Source organism: Lontra canadensis, unplaced genomic scaffold, assembly GCF_010015895.1.
Source record: "Lontra canadensis isolate GAN:19392208 unplaced genomic scaffold, GSC_riverotter_1.0 scaffold36, whole genome shotgun sequence".
Taxonomy (NCBI): domain Eukaryota; kingdom Metazoa; phylum Chordata; class Mammalia; order Carnivora; family Mustelidae; genus Lontra; species Lontra canadensis.
The window spans coordinates 2,416,142-2,440,478 of record NW_022631030.1 but is presented as its reverse complement, the minus strand read 5'-3'; the positions used below and the strand labels follow the sequence as shown (position 1 = coordinate 2,440,478).

The 24,337-nt window shown below is 41.6% G+C and overlaps 1 protein-coding gene across 2 annotated transcripts; it reads right to left on the bottom strand.

Annotated features, from left to right (window-relative positions):
* Positions 1-246: 246 nt before the first annotated feature.
* On the bottom strand, positions 247-22,564 carry PAFAH1B2 (platelet activating factor acetylhydrolase 1b catalytic subunit 2). Of its 2 annotated transcripts, XM_032868568.1 has the most exons (6): positions 22,407-22,564; positions 13,939-14,026; positions 8,044-8,133; positions 6,806-6,922; positions 4,864-4,986; positions 247-970 (listed from the first exon to the last, which is right to left on the bottom strand). In XM_032868568.1, exons 2-6 carry the CDS (start codon positions 14,017-14,019, stop codon positions 692-694), a joined length of 690 nt encoding a protein of 229 aa, XP_032724459.1. In that variant the 5' UTR covers positions 14,020-14,026; positions 22,407-22,564; the 3' UTR covers positions 247-691. The 2 variants fall into 2 exon arrangements, with proteins under 2 accessions (XP_032724459.1, XP_032724460.1); XM_032868569.1 differs by lacking the exon at positions 13,939-14,026.
* Positions 22,565-24,337: the final 1,773 nt, after the last annotated feature.

Genomic DNA, 24,337 nt, shown 5'->3' with positions numbered 1-24,337 from the left:
TGCATGCATGGGTCTATTATAGACATGATATTCAGCAGCATAAAAATAATACCCTCCGTAGAGTCCCCCAAATGGGGCAAAACCTATCTTCCACTGCTAAACATGGGAAAGATTAAGAGAGTGGAACAAATTCACTTGTAACCATAGCATCTCCCATATCTGAATCACAAGCATGTTCGATCTGATGCTGTATGTTAAGAAAATGTGGTGAATACACAGGACTAAAGCAAACGAAAAACACGGGGCTAAATTATGAACTTTAAAAACTGGAAAAGACATCTGTTTCAAAGCCAAGTCGGTATGATCCTGATCGTTACTCTATATGACATAATCCATAGAAAGAAAAGCCAAGAAAAAAAAATCTTCATTTTGTTCAGTCCTTAGGCTGGATGTTGTCCTAGGAAAAACTGTGATGATTCAATGAGTAGGTCACACATACAACTAAAAAAGTCCCCTTCTGGTTTCAAATGAATTTAGACGACAATCTTCCTTGGCTAATTTGTCTCCCGTGTCAAACCAACCTTCTATGTACAGGACCGGTTTAAATCCCTCCTCCCCTTCAAACACTAGATATGAGCATCCGGGAACATTCTACAATGCAAAGTGCCTTAGGAAAGAGAAGGATTCTGTAGTGCCAGTGACATAACTGATCTGAGGAAGCTGGGGTGCGAGCGACACTGATGGGAGCCAGTCAGGCGATGGTGGCTTGCTTCTCCTCCGGGGTCTCCTCCAGTAACTGCATGATCAGTTCATGCAGGGGTTTGCAGACCTTGGCGTAGCCCCCTCCTGTGAGGTGCAGAAAATCAAACATGTCGTGGCAGGAGATGGCACCGTCCGAGTGCACGAAGCCCCCGTCTGTGTCCAGGAGCTGGACGTTGGCGAGCTTCGGCAGGGAAACCTTGAGGAGCTGGTTCACCTTGGCATTCTTTTGCCTCAACGGGTTGGGCTTCTCACCTCGAGGTAACAAACCCTGGGGCAAAGCAGAGAAGAGCAGAAGATGAAAAGAGCCACTGGTTTTCCTCTACTGACTTATCTGTGCTTTCCAAGATTCCCGGAAGGACTGCTGCATTAGACACTCTTGAAACTCTGATTTCTCAAACACGAGACCAGACACTCTGGACTAGATGGGTTTTAGTGACAGTTCTTTGACCGCTCCTCCTCCTGTCCCTTAACTGCTGGTATGCTTCAGGGTCTTGTCCCTGACCCGCTACTCGGCCCACTCTGAACGCTCTGGCCCATAACCAAACTTCCCAAACTTCCTGAGGCACTCCCGACCTGACCTGTCCAAAACCAATTCATCATCTCCCCACGCTATGCTCCTTCCACATTCTCTGTACAAACTGACCATTCCGACATCCCTGCATCTTTCACTTCACATACCTTATCTATTTATCATTAAACTACTCAGCTTTTACATCCTCAGTACTTTCCAAAACATTTTTGCCCCTTTCATTCTGGTCACACATGCTGCTATGGCTTGGAAACTTATCACTATTCACTCAGTTAACGTAAAGTCTCCTGACTGGTCTTCCTACCTCCAGTGTGGTTGTCCCTTCAATTCACTCTCCACTCAGTCACCAGAATCATCTAGCTCCAATGCTGGCTGTATTTATGGAAGTTACATGGAACCTGTCCTACCGTACATGAGAAACATTGGGAGCAAATGGGGTCTTGAACAATCAGAGCCACATAATATCTGCTAGGATAAAACAGATATTTCCTACATTCATTTTTAGCTTATGTTAATTATCTAACTTTCAGATAAATCCCGTGTCTGTCCTCCTATAGTTGATAAAGGTCCACCCTTATGTGGCAGGAGCAAGGCTTATCATCTCAAACTAGACATGTCCTTTTATAGATGTTGACCCTATTATAAAATTATTGTCAGAGAACCTTTCAGTCAGTTTGTAACTAATGACAGCACACAAGTTATTCCTACGTAGGCAAAAAAATTTCTACCCATTTCTCTTACGGACTATGGTTAAGAGGTTTTATTTTCCAAAAATAGATTTTCTGTGGGTATTCTACTGAAAGAAAAAAAAAAAAAGCTTTATGCCAAAGTAAGTACTTGTTCACACGTCCGCTTTTAATTTTTTTCAGCAAAAATGCTGGAAGCTTTATTACCACTTTATTATGTGATTGTGTAGTTCCAAATGAAAATTATAGATACTTAGGACTCTGCTACCCTAGACTATCTCCTCTCATTGTTAAGCGCCTCAAAAATTCCTCAGATGAAGTCAATCCTCAACCCTCGTTCACATAACTGGTAAAGCACTGGGCTCTGCATCTAACACTCACGAAGAACTGCCCTCCGTGCTTCCATATCTAAGTCTCGATGATGTGAGCAACCAGAAAGGATGGCCAGTGAACAACATACACACACTCTGCTCCAACAGTCAAAGCAATAAAAAAATGAGTAAACCTTAAGAACAGGGCACTGCACCTCTGATTTTCAAGCAAAGACAAGAAAAGCACCTTGTGTGTTCGCACTGCATTTTCCTTAGTATGAAAATACCAAAGGTACACCATGTGATTTTTCCCAGTAATAATTAATTACTAAAATACTATCATGTTAAAAGAAACAAAAAGGAAAAATATCATGCCCCTAATCTCTTTACCAAAGGACTACAGCAAACCCTTGATCAACATAGGTTTCAAGTGCACAGGCTCACGTAGTCACAGATGTTTTTCAATAAATATAGTACTGTAAATGTATTTTCTCTTCCGTATGGTTTTCTCAGTCACATTTTTCCCAGCTTTATTGTCAAGAATACTGTACATCATTCATATAACATGCCACATATGTGTTAATCTACTGCTTATCAGGAGAGCTTCTGATTACACTATTAGTAGTTAAATTTTAGAGTAAAAAGTTATACACAGATTTTCGACTGTATGGGGGTCAGTGCCCTTCATGGGTCATTTGTATTTTAAGTAATTCTAAATAAAATATACATATAGCTTAGTATTTGGACTTTCCACTTAAATGCGTCATAAATCTTGTTTCCACAAAATTCTCGTAACTGTCACTGGATCGTGGCTATTATGTTCAGTGACTTCTGCAATCATTCCCTCAGAGTCATTTAGGGTACTGCTGATGTTTGGGTGCTGTAGAGAACACCAGTGTATATCAAATTTAAAAGTCTGGTTGAAACAAAGACTATTTATGGAGGATTTATTCAGCAACATTCATGCAACAAATGTGTCCTAAGCAGCTCAGTATCAGCCACTGTATCTCAGAGGTGGACTCGTAACCACAACCCTTTCTGCAGTAATACAAGGATATAAACAAGTGAATTATATTAAATACCATGGAATAAAAAAATAAGCACTGGCACCAATAAGAAAAATCCAAACTCCTCTGTCAAGGCATACAAATCCCTACATAACTTGGCCATTGCCTCCTTCTCCTACCCATCCCAGCCTTAAACTTTATTCAATGACAGCCCTAAAATTCTTCAAGCACCCCCCTTCACTTTCGCAACAAACACACACAAGTGTAAGCCTTTTTTCCATTTTTCTCCCCTCCCTCTATCATGCCTTCTTTCCTTTCTCCATTTGTCTGGAGACCAACGAATTCTTTTAAAACTATAGTCAAACGATGGGGAGCCTGGGTGGCTCAGTGGGTTAAAGCCTCTGCCTTCGGCTCAGGTCATGATCCCAGGGTCCTGGGATCGAGCTCCGCATTGGGCTCTCTGCTTAGCGGGGAGCCTACTTCCCCCACTCTCTCTGCCTGCCTCTCTGCCTATTTGTGATCTCTGTCAAATAAATAAATAAATAAATCTTTAAAAAAAAAAAAAAAACCAATAAAACTAGAGTCAAGTGACAGCTTTTATGTCTAAAATCTACCTGTTCTCATGGGACACTTGGGGCTCAGCTGGTTTAAGCATCCAACGCTTGGTTTTGGCTCAGGTCATGGTATCAGGGTCATGAGATCAAGCCCCGCATTGGGATCCGCACTCAGCACCAAGTCTGCTTGAGATTCATTCACCCTCCCCCTCTTCCTCACTCTGTTCCTCCCCCTGGAGTGCACTCACTCTCTGAATAAAATCTTAGAAGAAAAAAACCCCTATTTTTCCCTTAATATACAGTATAATTACTCCCATTAGCATACAGTATGTTAATTCTCTCTTTATACTGCTGTGCCCATCTACCACTAGATGAGACTGTGTGCTCCTCGAGAGGGACAGCGTCTTACCCATTTTTGTATGTTCAGGACCCAGGACAGTGTCTTGGGTCTGATCCTCATGTTTGTTGAGTGACTACCTTCTTAACATCATCTCATTATAGAACTGAATACATATCAGTTATCATTCAGAATTTAGTTTTGCTACAAATATCTATAGGTAAACTTTCATACTGAAAGACAGCTATTATCTCTGAGGCTATGAAGACTTAATGCTGTAATTCCACAAAGGGCAGCATTCTCTATTAGAAGTAAGACTATAAAGCACCCATTTTTTTTGCTAACAGAATCTCCAATGTTTTAGAGAACTCAGAAATTCTAATAAATATACCACCTTTAACATATTAACAGGGGGACTGAACAACACATCTAAGTTAATTCAAACCCAGTCTAATAAAAAGAGATTAAAAAAAAGAGACAAGTTTCATAGCTAATTTAAAAAACTGTAAAAAACTAAGGCTGAGACAACCACCTCTAAACAAGGATGAGCAGATAAAAGAGGACTCCCACAGCTGGTCTGGGAACACACAACAGGACGTATCAGAGAAGAGCCTCTCAGGAGAATCACAAACTGTTTCTACCTAAAGATTCTCTATATTCATGAGCAATCATATTTCTAAAAACATTCCTGACCTGACTTGATGACATCAAAGACTACAGACCCGAAGACTACATACCAATACAATGATTTTGGCCTGCGGCTGCCTTGTATTAATAAGTTGGACGATGGCCTCGATTCCACCTGCTACTTCTTCTGCCGTATTTTCATGGTTGTTTGTTCCTACCCAGACCACAATGACCTATAATTGAGGGAAGAAAAAAAAAGCAGGACGAGGGGTAAATAACCAAGAATAAAGGAATGTTTGGCTACAAATCTAATGTTCAGATATTATTTTTCACTCTTTAGATAAAAATCTCATTTCAAAAAACAAAAGAAGGAAAGGTGAACTTGTCAAATGGTAGGGATAACTTCAACTGAGCAGCCATCTTCAAACACTGATTTAGGCCTCATGTATTTCAGGATAAATTCCAAGCAGATTAATTAAGAAGCAATAAAACTACACTAGGAGGAAACCACAAAATTCTTCCACCATTGTGGAACTGAAGTTAATCCTTAAAATCCAGAACTTACACAAAAAAAGTAACAAATTCAACTGTGTAAAAATAAAAGCTCTGCATTATGAAGAAAATATTTTAAGAAGGTGAAATCTAAGAAAGCCAGGGAAAAATATTTGCAACTCCTGCCATAGGAACTTCCTGACTTCCAGAAAAAAATAATGGAAGTACCCAAGAGAATGTAATTGGTATAAACAAACACACAGTTATACTGAAGAGTAGCTGGGGAGGAGGCTAGATGAAGTTTCAACAAGTTTTATTCCTTAAAAAAAAAATTAATTTATGAGGTGGCTGTCACTTAGAGACATACCTCTTACTCTACAACCCCAAAAAGTAACTTTCTACCTTGTCACAAAAGACAGGAATATGGACAAGTTTTTCTATTACAAAGGCTCAGTCAGTAGAGCATGGGACTCTCGATCTCGGGGCTGTGAGTACAAGCGCCATATTGGATATTCAGATTACTCAAAACTGTAAAAAAAAAAAAAAGGGGGGGGGGAACCTGGGTGGCTCAGCTGGTTAAGTGTCTGACTCTTGATTTTGACGCAGATCACAATCTCTGGGTCATGGGATCGAGCCCCATGTCACGCTCTGCACTCAGCATGAAGTCTGCTTGTCCCTCTCTCCTCTACTCCTCCCCCCACTTGCAGCAGTGCTCTAAATTAAAAATAAGTAAATAAATAAATAAATAAATAAAATATTTTAAATAAATAAATAATAAAAAGGGGCGCCTGGGTGGTGGAATCCTTTAAGCGCCCAGCTCTTGCTTTCAGCTCAGGCTACATTCTCAGTCATGAGCTCAAGGCCTGCATCAGGCTCAGCACGGAGTCTGCTTGAGATTCTCTCTCCCTCTGCCCTTCCTGCTCATGCTCTCTCTCTAAAATAAATAAATCTTAAAAAAAAAAAAATTTTTAAAGGCAAAAAATAACATACTTTCAACAAAGCAACTGTTACCAACTTTGTTTGAAGCTGAAAAAGATTATACGCAGTGTGCCAACTCAGGACATTTATGATGTGTTAAGGTAATGGGTACACATTTATGAACATCTGTTCACATCTGATTCAAATTTTCGTCAGAAAAACTTGGAGGCCTTGATTACTAATTTGTCTTATGGTTAAACAGCTCTAAAATTACTTCCTGAAGTGAATCATGGCACTGCCACCGTGGCCCACATCTGAGCAGATTCCTCCTGGTGTTGCATTCACATCTACAAAACAGCATGCCTCATGAGCATCAGATCCCTTCCTACAGCTGAAGAAGAGCATTACTGACGACTACAAATACAACCTAAGCAAGCAGTACACTGATTTTTTAATACCTTTATGCAATGTTCGTAAGCAGGGACAACAGTATCATTGACGTTAAAGGGGCATAAAGCAAAGACAGTAGCAAAATAATGTTTTAAAGAAGCAATCTGTTTTTATTAGCAGCTTCAGACAATTTAACTACCTGCAAAAGACTCAAGATTAAAGATACTCTTTAAAACATTAGTTTCATTTCACCTTAGGTTTAATATTCTCCAGTTCTCCATTCTTTAGTCTCCACAAAACATGTCTTGTTGTATCTCCCCCAATTCCAAAATTCAGTGCATGAAGTGGGGAAAAAAGCTCTCGCCATATCTAAAAAGAGAAAAACTGGCTTTATTTAAACTGAGTGGGAAATGAAATTCCTCCACTGCGATGTGTTTGTGAGGCACCTGAAAGAATGATTTTCATTTTCAATATTCAAATGTCATGCTGCAAATCATGAGCTACTCGGTGTTTGCAGGGCTCTGAGGATGGCACTGTATCACTAAGTTCTTTCTATGATTATTTTTTACTTAATTTTTTAAGTAGGTTCCATGCCCAGCGTGGAGCCCAAAGTGGGGCTGGAACTCACAATCGTGAGATTAAGACCTGGGATCCAGAGTCAGATGCTTAACCGAGCCACCCAGGCGCCCCTCTATCACTCAGTTCTTAATGCAGACTTTGACCTCAGCTCAAGACTGGAGTCACAGTCCTTCCTGATGCCCCTTAGGAGGTCCCAGCATTTATACTCAAGGTGCCAACTTCATAAGCTCTCCCTTCCCTTTTCTCACACATCAAATTGAATTGGGTGAAGGAGAACTATGAGATGAAGAAATCTAGCACTGGAGCCAGAAAGGAATCAAGCTGCCTTTTCCTTTCAACTGCCCTTAGAAGTGTGCAAATCTTAAAAAAAAAAAAAAAATGTGGAACAGCTCCCCACAAAGATACACAAAATAAGGGGCACCTCGGTGGCTGAGTCAGTTAAGTGTCTGACTATTGGTCATGATCTGAGGATCATGGGATCGGGCTCTGCGCTCAGTGTGGAGTCTGCCTGGGACTCTCTCTCTGTTCCCCTCCAACCCTCCCTCTCCCCTACATTCTCTATTAAATAAATAAATAATTTTTTTAAAAAAATACACGAAATAAGAAAATGTAAAACATAGTTAAGACTTGAGAATCATGACCAGGACAAATTAAATAAATGTAACAGGGAAGCTTCTTGGAAACCAATGCAAAAAAGGGAGCCAGAAACGATTCTAAATTTTTTGTCTCATCACACTTGGTGGCACAAAGAACCCCATTATGTAGGTCTGACCTCCCTCACACTCTGAACTAGACCTTCTCTAAAGCGTCGTGAATAAGCCTATAGGTTCAGCTCAGAGTCAAAGTATGCTAGGATGAATGGATCTACCTTAGCAGCCAAGACCCACCCCCACCCCTTCTTCCACCTTTACCTCGTACTGCTGCATTAACTGCACCATGGAATCCCCGACAAACAGCACATCAGGCTCTTTGTCTTTACAGTCCAGGACAAATCTGTTGTGCTGGTTTGAAAAAGGAAAAAACATTAGAAACTGGCATTTCGTTCTTGGTGAGAGGTCTTGGTCTAGAAAGAGCAGTTGTCCAACCAGTTACTCTGTTGTTAAACATTCTATTTATTTTGTCTGAAATGAACTGCTGGGACTTTCTTCCCATCCTTTCCACACTGATCATTCTAACATGGTCAAGGAAACTGGATTTCTACTGAAACCAGAATAGAAAGGCACATTTAACATGTTTTTTAGTTTATTTTTTCCTCAAACTTTTTAAAAGGTAATTTCAGACACACAGAAAAGCCACAGTACAACGAACACCTGTATATCCTCTGCCTGTATTCAACAAATAACATTCTCCCACGCATGCTTTATCTGCTTGTTTGCTGAACCATCTGAAGGGAAGGGGCAAATGCTGTGGTTCTTCACCCTTAAATATTTCAGCACGAGGAAGGACAGTCTCCTATAAAACCACAAAACTACTACCACATCTAAGATAATGAACAATCATCCCGAAATATTCAGTTCATATTCCATTTTTCCAGTTGTTCCAAGAGCTGGGTAAAGTGCTCTCTTTTTTTGAAGTAGGAACCAATTAAGAATCATGTATCTTATCGGGATATATTTAACATGGCCTTGGAAAATGCCTGTTCACCTCCAACTGTGAGACAATGGCAAAGAAGGAGTCGAGCCCTTCTCTTAAATTACTACTATTTCAATAAGTATTTTTAAACTGAAGAGATAAAGTGGGCATGAATACAACTACAGCTGTGAGCAGTTTGAACACTTCCACACTTTTCCTCCCCACTTTAGTACTATAGTGCCAACTACCTCTTAATACCAGTACAATAGTTCACAGTTCTAGAAGGTCATGGAATTTAAGCTCTGCTATTCTACAGGTCCTGGTACTCTGGGTTTTCTTTTTAAGTATAAAAGTAGGTACAGTAAGTTTAGAAAAATAGATCAAAACAAAACACTTAGAATTCTACCACCTTAACCCAGTAACTACCATTTGGGAGTATTTTCCTCTTGCCGTTTTTCCACAGGCCTGCCCACCTTTTCTTTATTATTATTTTTTTAATTTTTTAAATATTTTTTTGAAGAATTTATTTATTTATTTGACAGACAGAGATCACAAGTAGGCAGAGAGGCAGGCAGAGAGAGAGGAGGAAGCAGGCTCCCCGCGGAGCAGAGAGCCCGATGCGGGGCTCAATCCCAGGACCCTGGGACCATGACCTGAGCCAAAGGCAGAAGCTTAACGACGAACCACCCAGGCACCCCTAAAATAAAAATCTTTAAAAAAAAATATAGTTTACTCAGATCTCACTAATTTTAACTATATGTCCTTTTCCTATTCCCAGGACCAATTCAGAATACCACATGGCATTTGGTCTACATGTCCCCCTGGTGTCTTCCATCATGGGACAGTTTCTTGGTCTTTCCCTGTATTTCATGTCATTGACAGGTTTAGTAGTAGTCAGGTGTTTTGTAGCATTTCCCTCAATTTGGGTCTGTCTGATATTTTGTCACGAACAGACTGACGTGACAAATTATTCTGGAAGACTACCACGGAGGTGATGTGTGTGCCCTTGCTGTATCGTATCAGAGGTAAGTAAGTACATGATATCAACATGATTTATTACTGGTGGATGTTAACACTGACCATTTGGTTAAGGGGGTGTTTGCCATGTTTCTCCACTATCTGTTATTTTTCCTTTCCATACTGTATTTGTTAGAAATAAGACATAAGGGGCGCCTGGGTAGCTCAGTCAGCTGAGCGTCTGCCTTTGGCTCAGATCATGATCCCAGGGTCCTGGGATCAAGCCCCACATGGGGCTCCCCGCTCAGCGGGGAGTCTACTTCTCCTTCTGTTTGCTGCTCTCCCTGCTTGTGTTCTCTCTCTTTCTCTCTCTGTGTCAAATAAATAAATAAAATCTTAAAAAAAAAAAAAAAAAGAGGACACTAAATCCAGCTCTCACTGGTGGGGGAATTAATATGTTCTACTTTCTGGAAGGAGGGGATATAAAAAAACATGTGATTGTATGTTAAAACCACCAAGGTAATTTTCAGGGGGCTATTTCTGAGGCTAGGCAAATATACTCTCTCTCCTTAAAGGTGTGCTTACTAATTTTAGTATTCACCGATGGACCTTCCCTACAGTGATTATTACCATGGTGTTCTTTTTTTTTTTTAATATTTTATTTATTTATTTATTTGACATACAGAGATCACAAGGAGGCAGAGAGGCAGGCAGAGAGAGAGAGGAGGAAGCAGGCTCCCTGCTGAGCAGAGAGCCCGACGTGGGACTTGATCCCAGGACCCTGGGACCATGACCTGAGCTGAAGGCAGAGGCTTTAACCCACTGAGCCACCCAGGTGCCCCTACCATGGTGTTCTAATGAGGGGTTTCTTTTCCCTCCCTTCTTCTATATTTATTTATTTTTAAAAGATTTTATTTTTAAGTAACCTCTACACCCCATGTGGGGCTCGAACTCACAACCCCAAGATCAAGAGTAGCACGCTCTACCAACTAAGTCAGCCAGGTGCCCCTATATTAATTAAAATTACTGTCTCTTTCCCTGTTTATCCAACCATTTATTTATAGCAAAATGGATTCGTGAATATTTACTTTATCCTTTGAGTTATAAACCAATAATATGATTTATTATGTCACTCAAACTGTCCAATTTTGCATCTGGGTGCTCTTTCAGGTTGGCCTCAAGGGGTCAAAGTGAGTATCATCAATGAGACAAGCCAGTATCTCATGACTTCTATGAGACGTACTATGGACACTTCACTTCTGTGATATTCCTGCCATACATCTGTTTTTCTTTTCTTTTTTGGGTAGTTGCTCTCTTGCACTACAAGATGCTATGGGTTCATCTTTTATTTCCTTTACTCTAGCTGTAGATGCAATCATTTCTCCAAGTAGCCCTGGTTCCTTTCACTGGACCAAAGAAACCAAGATCTGAGCATGTATTTTATTATTTAGTAAAGTTACCCTTCTATATGGGTTAAAAAGAAACTTTTTAAAATATTCCTGTTTTTCTTCCATTTGACTATGTTTTTTCCAGTCAATGCTAATTTAAAGCCTGCTAATTTATGCCAGTAACAACAGAGACACCTAGTTTTAAACTTTTAATAAAGTTATAAATGGCCTAAATGCACCTAAATGGCATCTTCCTATAGAGCAAAAAAATATAATTTAAAGAGAAGAGGCACCTAGATGGCTCAGTCAGCTAAGCATCAGCTCAGGTCAAGATCTCAGGGACCGGGGCACCTGTGGCTCAGTGGGTTAAGCCTCTGCCTCTGGCTCAGGTCATGATCTCAGGGTCCTGGGATCGAGCCCTGAATGGGGCTCTCTGCTCAGCAGGGAGCCTGCTTCCCCTCTCTCTCTGCCTGTCTCTGCCTACTTGTGATCTCTCTGTCAAATATATAAATAAAATCTTTAAAAAAAAAAAAAAAAAATCTCAGGGACCTCGGGATCAAGACCTGCATCAGGCTCTGCGCTCAGCACACACTGTGCTTGGGATTCTCTCTCTCCCTCCCTCCCCCACTCCAGCGCTCTCTAACATAAATGAACAAAATCTTAAAAAAAAAAAAAATAAAAAACATACGGAGGAAAAAAACTATAGCTACGCTTTTAACATGTATGATACACTGCAGAAAAACACATTCAAAAACATACTATTTACAAAAAGCTTAAAAGCATGCAAAACTACTATATATACAGTTTAGAAATTTTATATACATAGTATATAAGCATGTAAAAAAAACCCACCAAATTTAGGATTTAGGGTACTGGTTTGGGGGTGGGGAGGTGGGAAAAAGAAAATGATCAATAAGGAGTATACACAGGACATCGATTCTATTAGCAATGTTTTATTTTTTTAAGGATGAGTGGTAAATACATGGATGGTTAGTGGATTTCATAATATTTTTTTTTGAAGATTTTATTTATTTATTTGACAGATAGAGATCACAAGTAGGCAGAGAGGCAGGCAGAGAGAGAGAGAGAAAGGGAAGCAGAGCTTCCAGCTAAGCAGAGAGCCCGATGCGGGGCTTGATCCCAGGACCCCGAGATCATGACCCGAGCCAAGGCAGAGGCTCAACCCACTGAGCCACCCAGGCTCCCCTTCATAATACTTTTTAAGATATAAATGAACTGGGGTGCTTGGGTGGCTCAAACAGTTAGGAGTCTGCCTTTGGCTCAGTGATTGAGCCCTGCATTGGGCTCCCTGTTCAGAAGGATGCCTGCTTTTCCCTCTCCCTCTGCCTGCCACTCCCGTTTGTGCATGCTCTCTCTCTGTCAAATAAATAAATAAAATCCTAAATATATATATATATATACATACACACACACACACACACACACACACACACACACACACACACACACAAACTAGGAATATTAAGAATAACCATGCAGCTGATCCATTAAAAAAAAAAAAAGTACTAACTACCACTCAAAGTAAGCTAGTTGACAGACTGATTTTTAAGTCTGGAAAGACAAAAACGAAAGAACTATACAACTAGTACAGTTGTATAACCACAGAGTATAAACAAAATCACTAAATACTAAAATGCAAAACTCTGGGTACATAAAATCATACAGAACTTGTTATTCCAAAGAGGAAATATGGTTGAAACCCACAGGTGAAGGTTAAATATAATTACGGTTAAGTGGTAACAGCTTATTGAAAGGCAGCTAATAATACAAAGAAGACATGGTGCTACAGAACAATGGAACACATCAAGAAGACACAGGAGCTGCCCTGAAAGGATTCCCACTTGTTAAACCTGGGACAGCGTGACCTTCAAAATTACAATGGGTTCTATAAGCCCACTGGGAAGAATAAGAACCCATGAGTCCACACCATAATAAATAAGATCTGGTTTAGGCCAACAACATCTTAATCAAGTGACCAAAGTTAACATCACCAATGAGAAAGACCAACATCATGTACCTTCTATGTGGTGCACTGAGGACATCACTTCACTGATATCCTGCCAAAAATGTGTAATCTGAATCTTGATTAAGAGGAAAACGGTAAACCCAAATTGAGGAATATTCCACAAAATAAATGGCCTATATTCCAAACTGTCAGTGTCATGAAAAACAAAGGCTAAGATACATTTCACAGTAAAGGAGAATAAAGAGACAGGACAATGCAATGCAATGTGTGATCCTAGACTTGGAGGAAAACTGACATAAAAATATTGGGACAAATGGAGAAATGTGAACATGGCATAATATCAATGTTAAATTTCCTGATTTAGTAACTACTCTGTAGTTGTATAAGAAAATGTCCTTATTCTTGGAAAACACACTGAAATATTTAGGAATGAAGGGGCATGATGACTGCAACTTCCTCTCAAATGGTTCAGAAAACACTGAATGTTGGTGTGTAGACATCCAAGTAGATACAGACAGAACACTTAGGCCAACGGGGCCAAACGATAACTGGCAGGACCGGATGAAGAATACGGGGAGTTTTTCCTAAAATTTTTGCAGTATTTGTGTAATTCTGAAATTACTTCAAAATTAAAAAAGTTTACAAAAAAAAAAAAAAAGAATGCTGTGGAAACACTGTTATCTTTTAAGATGAACAGGGGCAAGGACTATGCTTTCAAAATACTCCTCTGGTGCAACATCAGTCTGGTGATTGAGTACGACATTAGCGTAACATTAGATTTTTATTTAAAGTGATGATTCTTATCGACCATAAAAAATGTACTCTTGTGGCTTTGGCCAAAAGACTCTAGAAAACTGAAGAGACTCCTCTTGGGTGAGTAATACATACGCACTTCCCTTTACCTGAGACATCCACCTGTCATCTCCTTGAATATCTTCTGCCGCATGTGGGATAGCTGCTGGGTTTGAGTCTCCTTGGCTCATTCTATACCTGAGGGGACAAATGTCGACATCATGTTTCATTCATTAACAGGAATGTTTATCCGTTACCCCTTAAATGTTACATGCTAAGTTTTAAATAGTAATTTAAGTCTCATTGTGGTTTTGCCTAGAAATGAAACAACTGGAGTTAATTTTCAGTAAACATGAGTTCTAGGACATGACTACTTAAGTCCCATGAATATCAAGAAGCATCCCTAAACTTCTAGAGAGGTTTGAATATCATTTAGGAATAGTGCATTACACTGAAAAAATCTGCTCCAAGTATATACTTTACATCTACATTAATTTTTCATGATTACATGTTAATGTAAGTACCAAACGACACAAGGGATTAGACACTTAAGTGTTCAATGAAACCTGCATTAGAGCCTCTTAGGCTGTTTCAATTAGACACTGGAAAATTGCTACAGCCATGAACAGAGTCCACTGGTTACTAAATATCACACAAGTAACTATTACAGATTGTGACAAAACCAGCCATAGGCTTTGGCACTGGTTTTTGACAAATGTTTACTAGGTATTTTATTTTTGACAGGTATCCATTAAGAAAATGTTATTAATGACTGAGCCCAAATATAGAATCTGACAGTAGAGGAGTAAGCAAAAATCAGAAAACCTAGAAATGCTAATCTAGAAAGACAAAGACACCAGACTGTTTTCAATCAACTCTGGAGAACACATACTAGAGACATCAGGCTCAAGAAATCACTTGACATATACAAAGGATGATGAAAAACAGAAAAACATCTGGGGTTTTGTGGTGTAAAGAAAAGCGGACCACTCTCTTTCTTTCCCTTACTATCATCAAATACAGCTAAGCTTTCTCTGAAAGAGGACTGAGTTCTATTCATTCAATAAGTATTTACTGAGTAAACAAAACACGCTAGATTGCCAAAGCAGTAATTTTTGAGAATCAGAAAGTAACAAAGCTCGCAATATGAAAACAGACCTTCATTCATGAAAAATACATGACAGAAGCAAACCCATGTTTTAACACTAGCTATGCAAACCAATTAGTTCCACTCTAAATGACACTAGGTCTAAGAAAATTAAGCTTAGGGTTAAGCCTGTATCTAACTGGAAATGTAAAACACCCTGTGTACAGGTCTTCCTCAACTTACATTAGGGATTACATCTGGATAAATCCTTTGTAAATTGAAAATATCCTAAATCGGGGCACCTGGGGCTCAGACGGTTAAGGGTAGCACTTTGGATTTCAGCTCAGGTCATGACCTCAGGGTCCTGAGACTGAACCCTGTATGGGCTCCAGGATCAGCAGAGTCAGCCTGAGATTCTCTCCCACTCCCTCCGTCCCTCTCCCTACTTGCATGCTCTCTCTCTAAAATATAAGTAAGTATATCTAGAAGAAAAGAAAGAAAAATCCCAAATCAAAAACGCATTTAATACACCTCATCTACCAAACAGTATAAACTAGCTTACCTGAAACGTGCGCGAAACACTTACATTAGCCTACAACTGGGCAGCATCATCTAACACGAAAACCCATTTCACCAGAGAGCACTGAGTACCTCACAGAACTTACTGAAGACCGTACTAGGCACGAGAATCGGAACGGCTGTCCCTGTATCGGATGCTCACCCTCAAGGCCACGCAGCTGACCGGGAGCTTGGGCTCACTGCTACGGCCCCGCATCACCATGGGATCTTATCGCATGTCCCTCACCCAGGAAAAGATCAAACTTCCAAACCCTGTCCTAGGCATGCAGAATGGGGGACGATCCAGCCTAGGTGTGGGGGGTGGGTGGCGTGTGGGGCGGCTGTCTTTATGATAACCACCTGTGACTGACAAAGAATAGCCAGCCCCTAGAAGGAAGAATTTAAGTTTCCTGGTTAGCTTTCTATAAAAGACCAACCCTAAGGCCCTCCTTGGCAACCTTGTCCAGACCCCTCTCACTCTCGAGAGCTTTCCCTGTATCTTCACTTAATAAACTTCTATGGCTTTACTCCCAGCACCCCCACAAAAGATCAAACTTCAAAAGTGAAATATGGTTTCCACTGAATGCACACAACATTTACACCACTGTAAAGTCAAAATGTCATTAAGTAGAACCATTATTAAGTCGGGGACCATCTCTGTATGTATGTATTTCTTTAGATTACTAAAATTTGCAACTATCAGAAAATAACAGCCATCTGAAGGACTATATATGCCATGTTTTAAAAGTACCACTTCCAATCCTTGCAAAACGAAAAAAACGAGGCTCAGATAATTTAGCTAATTTGGGAAGTAAGTGAACGAAGTCAGGTTTGCTTGACCCCAGTAACAACACATCTGGCCCCCTAATCACAAAGCAGTGCATGCTGACTCCCTAAAAGGTCTTGTATCTAACCGTTTCACCCAAACAACATAAACTACCTGGAGCTAAAAACATCATATAAAATACAAGAATTGGGAAGAATCGCAAGATGAATTTGTATAGCTCCAATCAGATTATGGTTATCTGGTTGAGGCTTCATTGCCTGAGAAAAGTATGGGAAAATTAAAAGATACCTAAAGGAAAAGGAAAAAAATAACTAAAGGGGATTAAAACAGTCACATAGAAACATTTAACTTTGGGGGCACATGGGTGGCTTGGTCACTTAAGGATCTGCCTCCAGCTCAGGTCATGATCCCCAGGTTCTGGAACAGAGCCCCGGGTCAGGTTCCCTGCCCTGCAGGGAGACAGCTCCTTCCTCTCCTCTCCTCTTGTACTCTCCCTATGTCTGTCTGTCTTTTCTGTCTCTGTCTCTATCTCAAATAAATAAATAAATCATAAAATCTTATTTTAAGATTTATTTATTTGTGAGAGAGAGTGCATGCACACAAAGGGAGAGCAAGAGAGAACATTCAGCAGAATTCCTGCTGAGCTTAGAGCCCACTTGGGGCTCAATCTCATGACCCTGAGATCATGAACCTGAGCAGAAACCAAGAGTCAGACCCTTAATCAACTGGGACACCCAGGGACCCTGCTTTTGTTTTTAAACTAAGAAAACATTCTATATGTTCTATACAAAAGTTTCTTTGGGTCTAAGTTCAATTCTAGATCGAAGTCTGGCTATTCAAGTTAAATCTAACATGGTGCTTAATAGCAGTTTTAATTTTAAAAAAAGCTTTCTTTCCTGCTGTTCAAGCAGCTGTATTAGCCTTAAGATAGACAAGGGGCAAACAAGTTTTCCTACCTTATGGATTTCAAAATTACATATATAAGAAACAGAGCAACAAACAACTTCACTTTCCACTAATTCAAAAGGCTATTTTCTAAAATTTTAAATAGTTTTCTTTCCCTCTTTTTAAAAGGGGGGAGGGGCAAAGGGAAAGGTGGAGAATCTTTTTAAAATTAATTTACTTTATTTTTAAAAAGAATTATTTATTTATTTGACAGAGAGAGAGAAAGTGGGGGAAGGGGTGAGGGGAAAGAGGGAGAGAGAGAATCCCAAGCAGACTCCCTGCTGAGCAGGGAACCCAACCTGGGCTGGATCCCAGGACCCTGAGATCATGACCTGAGCTGAAACCAAGAGTTGGATGCTCAACCCACTGAGCCACCCATGCATCCCTTAATTTTGAAAAACCCAACTATTTCATTAGTTTGCTCTCATTTGTTTTCCTGCCTGGAGAGACACTTAACATATTCAGTATTTCTGAGGTAAAAGTTAATTGACACAAAATCAACTGAGAAACCACTACTGAAATAGAGAAAAATAATCTGTCCTACTCTCAGAATACGAATATATAACTGAAACTACTGTTCCTGGGGATTGTTGTTAAAGAACAAGAAAGAGTGACAAACTACAAATATAACGGACCTTCATTATCTCTCACCACTTAAAAGATAAAATGTGGGCACTTCAACTTCATTTCAGTTCTTGGGATACAATATTCAATAAATACAATAAATAATTTTTTTTTTAAGATGATGGTCTTTTTTTTTTTTTTTAAGATTTTTAAAATTTATTTATTTGACAGATATAGATCACAAGTAGGCAGAGAGGCAGGCAGAGAGAGAGGAGGAAGCAGGCTCCCTGCCAAGCAGAGAGCCCGATGCGGGGCTCGATCCCAGAACCCTGAGATCATGACCTGAGCCGAAGGCAGAGGCTTAACCCACTGAGCCACCCAGGTGCCCCAATAAATTTTAAAAAATTATTTATTTGACAGACAAGAGATCTCAAGTATGCAGAGAGACAGGCAGAGAGAGAGAGAGAGGAGGAATCAGGCTCCCCACTGAGCAGAGAGCCCCATGCGGGGCATGACCTGAGTCGAAAGCAGAGGCTTTAACCCGCTGAGCCACCCAGGTGCCCCACAATATTCAGACCTTGAAAAGCTTAAAAGAATTTTGACAAACTGGAGGGTGTCTAGAGGAAAGGAGTCAAGCTGGTAAGAAACTGAAAGCCTGTCATATTAGAAACAGCTAAATGAAATAGGCATGTTTATAATCTGTAGAAAAACTGGTTAGGGAGGAGGAAGACAGGACATAAATGTCAAACTATTTGAAGATCACTAGGAAGAGATATTAAACTTATTTTGCATGTCCCCAAATAGGAAAGTAGGGCCAGTGGACAGAATGTGCAGTTAGACAAATTTCTAACAAGTATGACTACAAAATGACATGGCCTGTCTCTCACAGTAGATTCCCCCAATGGAGAGTCAAAGGGAGGCAAGCTGAACCCCTAACAAGAAAGCATAAAGTGAACTAAAGCAAATGAGTAAAGACTGGTCCAGATTGGCGGTGCCCAAACATCTTTAATATTCTAGAATCTTTTTGAAATGTGTCCTATTATATATTTACTTAAAAAGTAAATATATGAGTTACTGTTAATCTATACATTAAATATTAATAAAGTTTACTTTTTCCTTTTACATAAAAAATAAATGTAAAAAGAAGTTCTAAATTATTTCTTGTATTCCAATGATTTATCTTCTGTAATCCCCAGGGAGTGCACATACTCTACTTTCAAGACCAATGGTCTTTTTAAGTTCTAAAATCTTTCTGGATCTAGGATTCAATTTACTAACATGGATTTTCAGAGTTCCTCCAACAGGTAAATAACTGTTGTAAAATAATAATCACAATTAAAATTAAGAACTTACTATTTACAAGACACTGTGCTAAGTGCTTTATTTTTTTATTGATTTTACTTATTGACAGAGAGAGAGAAAGAGAGACACCTCACACAAGCTGAGAGAGCAGCAGATAGAGGGAGAGGGAGAATCAGGCTCCCAGCTGAGCAAGGAGTCAGACCTGGGGCTGGATCGTGGGGGTTCACAACCTGAGCGAGGGTGGGCAGACACCTAACCGACTGAACCACCCAGGCGCCCCAGCGCTTTGTTATTTTAATAAAATTGAAGCTCACTGGGATTTAAAGAATCTGCTCCATGATAGGGAGAGCTGGAACTGGAACTCAGAGTGATATACCTCCAAAGCCTATCATTCTGGAGCAAAGGATGTTAGACTCTATATAGAAAAGACATGATAAATTCTCATTCACTAATGTGATTCACTTACACACCTTATCATTACTAACCAAATTTAATGGCATCCTGATACACTGAGCAAAACACTTTCATGTAGATACTAAACTTCTTCACGGGCAAAATGAAGAAACAGAGGGGACGCCTGGGTGGCTCAGCTGGTTAAGCAGCTGCCTTCGGCTCAGGTCATGATCCCAGGGTCCTGGGATCGAGTCCCACATCGGGCTCCTTGCTCGGCAGGGAGTCTGTTTCTCCCTCTGCCTCTGCCTGCCTCTCTGTCTGCCTGTGTTCGCTCGCTCTCTCTCCGTCTCTGACAAATAAATAAATAAATAAAATCTTAAAAAAAAAAATGAAGAAACAGAGACAGAGAAACGGAGGGAAAAGATGTCACTTATCAGAGGCTTCAGGCAGAAAGAATTGAGAGAAAACTGCAAAATATTCCCAATTAGGTAGTTGTCGTCTTTTTTCCCCTAAACTATGAATACAAGGTCATCCTTCCTCCTCAACAAGGGCAAAGTATCTGAGCACAAATTTGTTTCTTTGGGCCTTCAGACACTTGGATTTTGTATTGTTTTGCCAAATCGAATTCTCACAATACAAAGTAGCTTTCAGTTTTACTGATGACTATGGCTTGGTAACATCCTAGAAGAGCAAGTAAAGAAAAACTGAGCCATGAACCCATGCAGTCTTCTACGAACAAAGCTGGAAATGCATAATCTAGGGATCTATGCATTTAGAAGATTCAAATTTGGGAATCAAATAAAGTAAACTGCTATATTCTTTGTAAGAAAAATGAAGAATGAATCAGGAGCTATCCAGAGTACAGCCTGTGATAGGACACACAAACCTGAATGATTTTGGGTTTCCTGCCTCAGAGCAATACCGTACACAACAGTATTGGTAACGGTGAGCCTGTAATTAGTACCATAATAAAAAAAAAGTACCAACAGGGAGGTGGATTCTGACTCCCATCTCACCTTCCCGATTCATAATAATCCCTTTGGGGGGGATTATTTTAAGTCACTAACTTCTGATCACAAACAGCAGATTCAGTTAGAGAAACCAAGTAGAATGGAGATAAAGGTCTGAAGAACAAAAGTTTCGTTAATTTACCAGGAGAGACTATTCCAGGAAATCTTTAATTGTCCATTAAAATACAAATTCTTCGGAAAAATGAGGAGTAAGCAACTTGCATATTTCCCAATCTTCCTGTATTTTCTATCTTCTTTCTACCTTAACTAGGACTGTGACAGTGAGCACCAGAATTTCCAGATACTTATACCAGTATGTGGTGTAGCTGGTGTAGCGTGTTTAATCAGAAACCAGTTCCAACAACAAAGAAATATAAATTCTCAAGCTCAACTGGATCTTTAGTTTAACCAGGAAACAGAGGGAGGAGAAAAACTGCACCAAGAATTAAAAGATTTAGACTGTCCACTCTGACCCAAGACTCTTCATTCTGTTTCAGAGGGAGTTGGCAGGGTTATTCTGAAAGGGAAAAAAGCCTCATCCAGAATGCCCTGCCTCAGTGGGCTGGAGGGTGGGTCCAGGGGTTCCAGCACATCCATAATTTATTATCAAATGCCTGCCCAAGCCAACAAATTAAAGCACAGTGATTTCCTACTCCTCCCCTGCTCCCCCACAAGGAGGCAACCTTTATATCAGAACAATGTGCCCAGGAGAATCTAAAGACCGAAGGCTTATCCGGGGCAAAGCTGTATTCAAATGCTCAGGAGAGACAATATATTTTTTGCTCCTCCTTTCTCCACACCTTTATCCCCCTCGCCCCAATTTAAAACTGTACAAAATGAGATCCTAGAGTGGGTGCAGATGATCTTCCCTTTCTCTGCAGACACGCTCTAAAAAAGAAGCCAGAGCTTGAAGTGTTTGCTTTTCTTAAGGTTTGTGCTTCAATCATGGAAAACAACGCAGGCTTGAGAGCTATGAGAAGCAGAACAGTGAGTCACCATGCAACGGGTATATCGCGAACCTGCAGGCCAGAAAGTCTCGATCTGGTATGGTGAATGGCCATGGACGGACCTGGTAAAAAGCACCTGCGAAAATCTGTCCATTGGCATTTTTAAGCAGCTGGTTGACCTTGGGCAAATCTCCAACCCTGGCTGGGCCTCGTCCCTAAAATGAGGTGCTGGACTACACGGCCCTCTAAGAAACAATCCCTTTGGAGCCGTGACAGTCTGCGGGTTTTAGAACACATTAGACGAAACGGAGAAGTTTCTAAAGAGTTGAAATTTTTCAACAAAAGGGGAGGAAAAAGTGCCCAGTCTACAAACCACCGAGTAACGGGTCTGGGCCCGCGTTAAAGGCCTCTCGCGTAGGGGGAACGGGAAGGGAGGGTCAGAGGTTTGGGCGCGGGGATGGAGGGAAGAGGCAACAGCTGAGACCGGAGGCAGAAGAGTTGCTACAAACCGGGCTGGCGGCTTTGAACCGCCGGCCACAGCGAGATCGGGTGCCTCTTAGAGGCCTGTTCGAGGGGGGTGGGCCGGGGAGGGACGGCCGCCCCGCCGCCCCGCCGCCCCGCCACCCTAGTCCTCCTCCCAATCCCTCCCCCGGGAAAGGCGGGTGGAGACGGCGGCTAGCGGCCCAGCCTAGTGGGCAGGTTTGGGGGTGGGGTGCCAGTGGGAGGCTCTAAGGGGGGCGGCGAGCGGTCCGGGGGGTGCCGGGGACTGCGCGGGCGGCTGGGGAAGCTGCTCAGGGCCGCGAAGAAGGCGCGCGCGCGCGCGCGAGGCCCCCCAAGGGTCGGCGGGGAGGGGGGAGGTGGCGCGGGGGAGGGGCCCCGCACAGTGGGGGAGGGGAGGTCGCGGGCCTCTCACAATAACAAATCGCAGGCCCTTCCGACCCCCACCTCTAAGCCGCCGGTTTCCCGCGACCCTGGCTGCACTCACTCAGGCAGAGGGTCCGTGCGGGCCCCAAGCGGCTGCGGCGTCGGCGGGTGGCGCGTCTGTCGCTCGCTCAGTCCCGGCGGCCCCACTCCGGCGCGTCCCTCCTCGGGCCCCAACACCAGCGGCAGCGCCCCCACTTCCGGTTCCCCTGCCACTCAAGCAAATGGCTTCCGGAAGTCCCGCCTCATCCTGCGCGGCCTCCGCGTGGCTCCTCGCTGTCCGCCTTCCCTATCTGCGGGCACTCGCTGCAGGCGCCCAGGTGCCTTGCCACGCCCCGCGAGGTTCTCCGCATTGTTCTCTGTCCTGCCCTCTCTTTGCACACAGTCTGCATGAGGGGCAAACTATCTTTCGTCCGGCTGCATCCTTCAATCCTGCGTGAATGTCGCCGCGGAGTGGAGGTGGCATTCGGGACAATGTGGCATGACCTCACACTGACGCCATTCCTCTCTCACCCAGCCAACCTGGCTTCTTTTCTCCACCCCGTGGAATAAACCAGATTGCTGCAACTGGGAGGGAAATAGGGCCCCAAGGTTAATGAGACAGTCTGTTACATTATGAGCGGAATTTCTGTTTCCGTGATGAATGCACGGATGTGGGGGGACCGCCTCTTAAGGTGATCTCATAGGGGGCTGGCGAGTCCTTTCCTTAACAATCCATCCAGTTTAAGGGAAGACACACATGTACAAAGTCACCACTAAAAAGAGTACTTGCCAAATGCTATATTAATGCGGGACCTATAAGAGTAGAGAAGGTAGGCGAAAGATGGACGCAGACTTACAGCAGCGAGAGGTTTGGTAGAGCACAGCCCTGAGCTGGCCCTTTAAGGCTGGACAGACCTCATTCAGACCCATGCCAGGTAGTAGGTAGAGCCATCTAGCGCTCTGAAATGACGGGGCGGGGGGTGGGGGGGCGGATACAAGGTAATTTTCTGACAAAACCTGTTACGAATACTGTAAAAATCAAGATATATCAAATTGTTTTTCAGCTTGCCTGTGCTGTCAAGTGATACTACATTTAATTGCGTCCTTGTATAGGATGATTTTTACATTGCTAATTTACCTTGGAATTTTCTTGCAGATGTTCACACACTGTATGGCACACCAGTAAGTGCTCAGTAAATGTTTGCTGTTTTAAGGGTTATACTGAAAGGAATTCATGTTTGGGGAACTCAAGAGGCAGCCCCGGAATATGTTGATAACAGAAGAGAAACAGCTTGAATTATTCTCAGGGGATAAATCCACAGAATATGGCATTTCCCCAATTGTAACACTCAACACACTTTAATGTAATTACTACTTTAATACTCTGTCTTCACTGCTATAGTGTGAGCTCTTAGAGAGCAGGGACTGTGTTCTTTGGATTCCCAGCACCTGGCATGGTGCCTCATTCACAGTAGGTATTAAAAATTGCTAAATGAGGAACGAATGATCAAGGGTCCATTTTGTGCTGGGGTGGAACCCCTGGCCTCTCTCCCCACTTTCTTGTTTTCAACTTTTTAATTAAGAAACATAAACAAGGGAGGTGTACCCCCTAGGAAATACTAGACCTAGTTAAACTAGCTTCTGCAAATATTTAAATACCTTTACAGCTCAGGCAGTTTTTGTGTTTTGGCAAAATCTTAATGTCACCAAACCCTGAAATCTATGAAGAGCCTGTTTCCTGAATTTGTCTGTTTTAGCTTTCTAAATACATCACTTTCAAAAACAGGCAAGTGGTACAGTGGAAAGGAGACTGAACTAGGCTTCAGGGGGCCCTAGGGTCTAGTCTGCAGGCTACTGCTGTTTTACTTTTCAAGCCTTTGTTTCTTAGTCTGTAAGATAAAAAGAGTGGACTAGATGATCGCTAAGGTCCTTTTTAGCTCTAAATTTGCACCTTCCCCCAGTCACATTCAGGAGCATAAATCTTTTTTTTTTTTTTTTAAGATTTTATTTATT